Below are 8,101 nucleotides of genomic sequence, written 5' to 3'. Positions count from 1 at the left end.
CAAAGCTGGTTAAAGCTTTTTAAAAAAAAATCTTTTCAGTGTAGTTGTGGGCCACAAGAAGCTGTTGGAAGAAGCTCGTGAAGATATTCGGACCTCATGACTATAAAAAACACCCCAGACACTCAGTGTACTGTATGTTCAGTCCCACTTCATCAATCAGCGAGTCTATTTTTCTCTTTTTATTTTCAATCGCAGGCTTCAACATGGTGGCACAGACGGCAGTTACCAATACAACATGGCTGCTCAACAAATAGGAGCTCTTCCATCTGTCTTGATACCCCCCCCCCCCTCTCATACACACACACACACACACACACACACACACACACACCATCAGTTCCCCTGGGTTATGACGCTATTTCTCCCAAAAGGAAACAGAAGTCATGACGACAGATCAGACCGATGCTTTTTAGATCCATATCTGGGCTCCTAAGAGTCTATCTGAGGATTCCTATATGGTTAGAAAATAAGGCTGAAGTTAGTTTGGTCTCTGTGTCAGCTGTTCAACGAAGGAGCAGATTGTAGATTGTGTTAATTTCCCCAAATAATGTAGTGGCTGGCTACCAGATGACTTTTGACTAAGCCAAATCAAAGATGAGGTAGGTGTGTGTGTTTCTGTGTGTGCGTGCATAGGTAAGTGTGTGTGTGTGTGTGTGTGTGTGTGTGTGTGTGTGTGTTAAAGTCAGTGAACTGGAGCTTAATTACTACTACTACTGAAAAAATGTGAAGAAAAAATGCAACACTGCATTAGAAAGTAATTTGACTTTTGGACATAATACAATTGTCCCTGATAAAAATGTTTTTTAGGAATTTGACACCATTATTAGTTCACAAATTACCGGCACAATATCCTGTGTTTCAAATTTAGATTGACAGGATGCACCGTGACTACACTAAAATTTAATTGTAAATAAATTGGTTCTGTACATGTTTTGCCAGTTTTAAGCTATTTAATGTGGATATTTTTGCAATTTAATACATGTAATATAATTTTGTTGTATTGTATTGTATTTTCTGCTGGAGCTGCTACCCCTGTGACCTGACACAGGATAAGCGGACAAAGATGGATGGATAATAAAGTATTATTGGCAAAATAGTAATCAAAAAATAAAAAACAACATGGCCACTCTCCTTTTTTTAATTTATTTAAAAATGTAAGACTTGGTGGGTATCTTATGTTGTTTTCTTTTTACTGTAGTTTACCCTTGTTTGTAGTGTTTCAAGAATAAATATGATTCAAACTATTTAAAAAGTCTGTATGAGACAAAAATACTGCATTGCATTTCAGTCACAATTAAAACTTTGAAAGGTTCTTTAGAAGAAAATAAATTTCTACACTAATATTTCATACCACCAATTCTGTTGGTGGAATTTTTATATATTTTTTCATCAGCTGTGAGATTTGCTGCAGAAAGTTGACCTTTACCCTCCAAAAAACCCACATATGAACAACTACTTTAGATGAGGAAATGTGTGTTTCTTTACATCTTTACATAAGCATTTAAATATTACATAAATGGTGTGTATGCTTTTTGTGAGTTGTGGAGTTTCTCCGAAGAAAAGTCACGCCTGTTCCTCCTGAAACCTTTTGGAAAAAACTATAAAACGAAGTCTGACAAGAGCACTTTTCTTCTCCTTGGTCTCTTTGTGTTTTTTGTTTTTCAACCAGGAGCTTGAGAAGAGCAAACCAGAGCGGGTGTTGTGGCTTTAACCTCTGCCTCTGTGTGAGAGTGTGTGTGTGGCGCCACTAAGGTTTGAGTGTCCTCCACTTTCACAGAGTGTGTGTCCACACTGTGAGGCTCGGTGTGTTTCTCGTGTAGCAGGTGTGGGGGGATGTACCCAGACTGGGGCTTTCTGTGATGGGGGTGCTGGTGATTGTTGGGGGATTTTGGTGGGCAACTGCCCTTCTTGTCCTGCCCACGGAAGCCCCTCAGCTTGGGGCTCCAGTGTTCCCGCCACTGGAGGGCCATAGTGGAGCGGTCTGCCACCAGCCGCCTCTCCTCAGGGCCCCAGCCCCGCTCACCCTCCTCTGCACCAATCAGGAGGAAGGTCCGACCCACGTGGAGGGATGGGCAGCCGCAACCAAGGTCGCGGTCGGGGACCCAGAGGGACTGGGAGCCCCTGCGGACGCGCGAGTTGGACCCCGTGCGGAAGACAGTTTGGACTAAGATGGAGAACTGCCACCACGGACCTGAACGCTCCATCTCTCTCACCTGCACCTTCAACACTGAGAAAGACAGAGATGCAAAATTATATTTTTGAGATTACATTTTTCATCATTAAAGCTACATTGTGTAAGAATTTCTGCCATCAAGCGTTAAGATCCTATATCGCAATGAACTCTCTCTTGCCACGCAGTTCGTAGGTAAGGTAGCCGTCATGCTTCAATTCAATTCAATTCAATTTTTAGGCAGAAACCTCGGTCAGACCCAGGCTCTTGGTAGGCGGTGTCTGACGGGCCGGTTGGGGTTAGAATGAAGAGTGGCAATAACAAAAATAGAAAAAATTAGTAGTTTGTAGCAGTTCTTTGTAGTAGTTCATGGCATAGCAGGACGCTGTGCGGCATTACAAGGCACAGCAGGACGTAGCAGGGCACTGCTAAAAGCGAAAAGTGAAAAGTGTAAAAAAAGGCCGTCAATCAGCCGTGGTTGTTTGAGTGCATGTCAGAGAGTGGCGTGGACGCGCGCTTCACACCACAAGCGGACAAAGACTACAGTGGTCCAGATTATAATTAACTAGTTGACACTGCGTCCAAAGCAGTCCTCCGTATTTTCTTCTTCAAACTTGCCGGGAAATGGGAAGCAAAGATACCCATTAGCAGCAGCTGTGAGTCGAAAACGCGAAAGGAGGAGCAGTATAGCCTGTATGTCCCTTACTGGCTAACGTATTTCAAGATGGCCCATGACTATGGAGAGTCTACCCCAGTTCATGCAAGCACAATTGTAAACTTTCAAACCAATACGAATACTTGAAATTGATGGTAGTGGTCAATATTCATAAAAAAGGACAAGTTTGTAAACGGGCAATTCAGATTTTTATAATGAACAACTACAAACGTTACACTATGTAGCTCTAAAAAAAAGTGTATTTTAGTTTCATGTATTTGGTTTCATTCATCAGATTTACAGTAGGTCAGATTTCAATTTTGTTTCGGGGGGGAGGGGAGGGAATGAAAAGTTTAAGAACATTATTTTTCTTTTTTGACAAGGTAATAAATAAAAAAACATGACACCAACCAAAGTCCTTGAGACAATAGGTCTCCAAGTTCATCCTGACTTTAACCTGAGAAGGCTGGCAGTATGAAACACACTCCTCCGCTATCACAGAGAGAGAGAAAGAGACAGAGGGAGGGATAATGCATCAAATGAGAGGGTATTATTTCATAGCAAGCATATCAGCACATGTCTTTTCCCCTAATTACAATATGGCTGCTTCTATTTGTCATCACAGTATCTTGTGACTAACAGATGACCTCAACTGCAGCAGGTGGGACATTCCTGAAGCTGCCACTAGGAGGGAGTGGTTAGCTACTGCATGAAGAGTTAGAACAGGAGTGGATGATACATTGGTATGTTGGACATGATGTGGCATCAACAGGGTTTAAATGATAGTTTAGAATGTGAATTATTATTATGGCAAAGGCATTATTTCCTTAAAGTGGAATTTGCAGAGTCTCCAAAAACATCTAATTTATTATTATATTTTATTATAGCTTCTTTTCTAATTGTTACGAGGTAATATATAAAATGATCAAAAGAGATACATTACAGAAGCATTGGAGTGAATTAACCCAAAGTTTGACTAAAATGAACAATACAAATCCAGAATAAATTTCAACTGTGTAATTTCAGCCTGTAGATCTTCTCACCTATGCTGTACTGAGGTTGATAGATTGGGGTTGGAGCAACTTCTTGAATTCCTGCAAACATAAACACAGCTTCAGACAGGTGACAGAAACCGATACACAGAGAAGCTTCAGCATACCCGCATGAGCTGTCAGGTTGTTGCAGACCGAGTGTGTGTTTTGTGTGCTATGCTTGGGGCATTGAGGTGTGTGTGGTCCTTTTATGGCCTAGAAACTGCTCAGTTGAACACACACACACACACACACACACACACACACACACACACACACACACACACCAACACACACACCACACACACACACACACACACACACACACACACACACACACACACACACACACACACTTTACTTTTGGCAATTTAATAAGGTCAAACTATCACTTCTTGTGTTTTTTTTTCTCAAACACTTAAATATAGTGCATTAAAGTTGACTGTATGTCTGTGAACTGGCTTATACATTACATTACCCAGACCTCCTGTAAAAGTGTGTGTGGCAGTGCTGCCATATTTTACCAAGTTCACACTCTGTCTCCCTGTCCATGTCCTGTCCTCTCTGACACAACGGGGCCAGTGACACCCTACACCACCACTTTTAAAAGACAGAAAGGTTCTGTGTTTGTATGTACGTATGTGTGAGCAGTCAAAGTTAGGTAAATGCAGCATACCTGAGTGAACAGGGCTGGGTGTATTTTGTAAATACATTTTTTGATATCTGGCTGCAAGGATTTTTTTCTTTTTAATAAAATAAAGCAAATTCTTCAAACACAAGTGACTGACCACAAACTTTACCTTCACAAATATATTAAACCATTAAATATCTCAGCAAAGAAAGAGTAAACAAAACAACACAAAGCTGACCATCTCCTATCTAATACCTAAAATGCACTCAGACTTAGATGATCTAAAAGAGCTCATACCATGCTCATTTTCAGGTTCATAATTGTATTTAGAGGTCGTTCCAGAATAGGCTTACATGGTTTCATTTTCAAAAAACACCATAGCTCTCTGTTTTAGTTGCTGAGTGAGGCATCGCCCTTCTGTTCCATCCTTGTTGGGAGTCACACATGCGCAGTATCTAGGTAAGGCTACTAGCCAGTCAGAAGCAGAGTATGAGGGCACGCCACACTAACAGCATTACTACATAACGTGTGTTACAAAGTGACACACGTTCGTCACAGAAGTAAAGACTGGACTAAAATAAAGCTTATTGGAGCAGTTTGTGAAGTGTTTTCTGTTGGAGATGGTAAGTAAACACAATAAAAGAAAGGGGAAAAGCCAAAACACATAACATGAACACTTTAAGAGAAAATGCAGTATGCTTTACCAACAAAATGTAACCCATAGTAACTTGTCTATTGTTTGTTTAAGGAAACAAACTTAATTTAGATTATTTAATAGGAATTAAAAATAATTGTTTATTTTTTAACAAATACTGTGTTTTACCATTGTAAGGGAGGACAGCAGAGACACATACTTAATACTCTAAGCTTCCTGAGCTGTTCAAGGTGTGGATACAAAGGTTCAGTGGGAGCTAACTTTAAGTTTAGCCTGGCTGCTGCATGCCTTTTGGTCTGTCTGATGAGAGGCGGGGTGTTAGAGTTAGAGGTGGTAGTAGGGGGTAAGATATGCTATACATAGCCTGAGACGGTCTGGCAGTAAAAACAAACAAGGTTTTCTTTCACTCACTCCTTTCACTGGAAGAGTTACGAGTCTGGGCCCTGTAATGGGGGGCGTTTTGAGCTGCTCAACAGGTGTGAACCTTGTCGCTGCTGGCTCCCTATGTCACCTGATTGGAGGTTACAGTACACAGCTCCACTGCCTGTAGTTGTCGGGACTCATGCAAAGAAGTGCACATGGATTAGCGCTCATGGCCGAGGTTTGATGCTGGCCAGGCACAGCAGAGATATGAGTAGCAACAATCCAATTGATCTGACGCTGATCCCACATCAGCTGAAGATTAGGTTTCTCTGTAGCAGTAAGCTCATGTTAACGCTGCTATGGAAACCCTCTCTAGGGATGACAAAAAAAGAGGACACGCTGGGGGATTTGGACAAATTAGTGTGGACAGCAGCGGCTTCTTTTATTTTGAGTTACTACTTGATAAAGGTTTAGCTAGCTTGATAGAAGGTTTAATCCATTAAGGCCACGCAAATTAGGTTGAAGGAGAAAATGCACTTTGTTGTGACTGACAACAAACTAATAAAAGTCTGTGATTTATTTGAGCAGGGTGGCATGCATCGAATGCATAGAGAATCTTTTGCACTTAATAAGTTAAGACTCACAATCCATATTAAACAAGTCCTCGGATATCTAATCCAAGATTCCTATTATGATATGTTTTCTGCTCCCTTCAAAGCAACGGTATAGTTATAAGATTAGGACACAGCAACTGAAATGATTCAAACATGGTTTGGGAAAGACTGCAGCCATTTTAAAGAGAAACCAGCATTAAGGGGCAGGGACTTCTTGTCCAAAGGTTTTTGTCGGCACTAAATCATAACGCTACCTCTGCCTTTGGAGACAAATTCCAATATTTGCACACCAATAATTTTGATGGGTTCAATGGGTTGTTTTAAATGTGTCAAAGTTGTAATTTTTCTGATTGTGAAAATGCTGCCCTTCTCCCTTTTCACTTGCCTCTGTTCACAAAATTAACAATGTTTTGTGTCTGCTTAATCCTTAATTTTAGTGTCATTCTTAATTTATTTGCTAGGCTACTTTATTATTTGACATAGGCCCATTTGGTTTATAGGTTTATTGTAGTATTTCTCTTTGGTTCTGCCTGCTCACCAGCTTAATCAAGGAGAGTGAATGCAGGTGTGCCTGATTAGGTCCTGAGGGGCTGGGCACTCCTAAGGTGTTGAACAATAGATAAGATATTTCTGTAGTGAATGACATTTTTATAATACTTGGGGTGCCTATTGTTGTATATGTGTAAATAGTAATGTCAGCACAGTAACTGATCTATCTAATTGTAATGGTATTTTCAGAAACAAAGTGTTGATGTAGCTTTCTCCGGTTAGCTCACCCTATAATGAACTGTGCAGGTGGTAGATTCCAATTAGTGAAGGCTGAATTAAAAGTGCTTCAGGAGAAGGGGAAAGAGGGAAAAGGAATTGGCAGCTTGTGGTGAGGCCGCTAGTTTTATTTTGCATTAGTTTGTGTTTTTTCTTGGGGTTCAGTTTCTGCCCTGTGTATGTTTTGTTAAGTGGCGTCCTAAAACTCCCGTTTTAGAATGTTTTGGGTGCCCCACAACTTCATTGGCCTTGGAGTCGGGGGTTACACATTGACATAGATCTCCATTTAATGATACATAACTGACTCTGATTCTGAATGAACATTAATGCCGGACTTACGTATGCAGGGCCGCAGAGGGGACTTGCCCTGTTTATAACCCGGAGCACAGCGGTTACACCTGAGGCCGGTCACCCCTTCTCGACACAGGCACTGACCTGATGTCTGGTTACACCAGCGTCCCACTGCTCCCAAAGGATGGCACTGACAGGCTGAAAAAAGAAAGAGAAGATTAAAAGTGAAATGGATTTGTTTTGTACCCTGGAGGTTAAAGCAGCAATGTATTTTTGGCATCTTGGAGGCATCAAAACAAACTGAAGATCCAGCAGAAATATAACCTTAGAGTTAATGTGGACATGTCAGACATGCCAAACAGGTGTACTTTCACATCAGCAAATGTTAGCATTTATTTGAAGTAGTGTCTCTGTCCATCACCAGTACATCCAATATCCACCCTCCTTGGATCTCTGTTTTGGTGTCCTCCTTTTGCTTTTTATTGAACTATCTGTCTCTTTAGTCCGATAGCCTTCATTTATCAACGTAGAAATCAGCGCAGAAATTAGGTCATACATTGATAAATGCAGCAACTGGAAAAGCTCGTAATTTAAATATCACGCCCCAATATATTCTCGGTTTTGAGGCCTTGTCCCTATAATTTACAACAATGGCCAGACGTAATCCGGCTAAGAAGCAGCATTTTTCAGAGGTGGAAATTGAAACCCTGAGCTCTCAGGTTCATTTGCATCAACATGTGTACTATTGGGCAGCCTAAAACCTGGAATTGAAGGCTTTAGGAAGAATGCAGAATGGAAAGAGATCACTCATGTGGTCAACAGTATTGCCGTAGTAAATCGGACACCAGCTGAAGTTTATTTAATTTATACATTCTTGACGTATGTATGCTATAGTCAAGAAACACTTTACAATAAGGTACACAAAA

General features: G+C 40.9%; 1 protein-coding gene and 1 long non-coding RNA gene across 2 annotated transcripts in view; one reads left to right on the top strand and one right to left on the bottom strand.

Annotated features, from left to right (window-relative positions):
* Positions 1 to 306: 306 nt before the first annotated feature.
* ntn5 (netrin 5) overlaps positions 307 to 8,101 on the bottom strand; it is a gene marked incomplete at its 5' end in the record, with an annotated part of 11,710 nt that continues 3,915 nt past the window's right edge. The window contains 4 exon segments of the mRNA XM_032511346.1: positions 307 to 2,227; positions 3,237 to 3,317; positions 3,869 to 3,919; positions 7,224 to 7,373. Of these exon segments, the coding sequence (XP_032367237.1) occupies positions 1,662 to 2,227; positions 3,237 to 3,317; positions 3,869 to 3,919; positions 7,224 to 7,373 (848 nt within the window). The 3' untranslated portion in view covers positions 307 to 1,661.
* The window catches only part of LOC116686351 (uncharacterized), an 8,300-nt gene continuing 8,141 nt past the window's right edge, over positions 7,943 to 8,101 (top strand). The window contains exon 1 of the long non-coding RNA XR_004331226.1: positions 7,943 to 8,058. This is a non-coding gene — a long non-coding RNA (uncharacterized LOC116686351). The remainder of the gene's footprint in view (positions 8,059 to 8,101) is intronic.

Source organism: Etheostoma spectabile, unplaced genomic scaffold (assembly GCF_008692095.1).
Source record: "Etheostoma spectabile isolate EspeVRDwgs_2016 unplaced genomic scaffold, UIUC_Espe_1.0 scaffold352, whole genome shotgun sequence".
Taxonomy (NCBI): Eukaryota; Metazoa; Chordata; class Actinopteri; order Perciformes; family Percidae; genus Etheostoma; species Etheostoma spectabile.
Note: the sequence above shows the minus strand (reverse complement) of the source record. Positions and strands in the feature narration are given on the sequence as shown.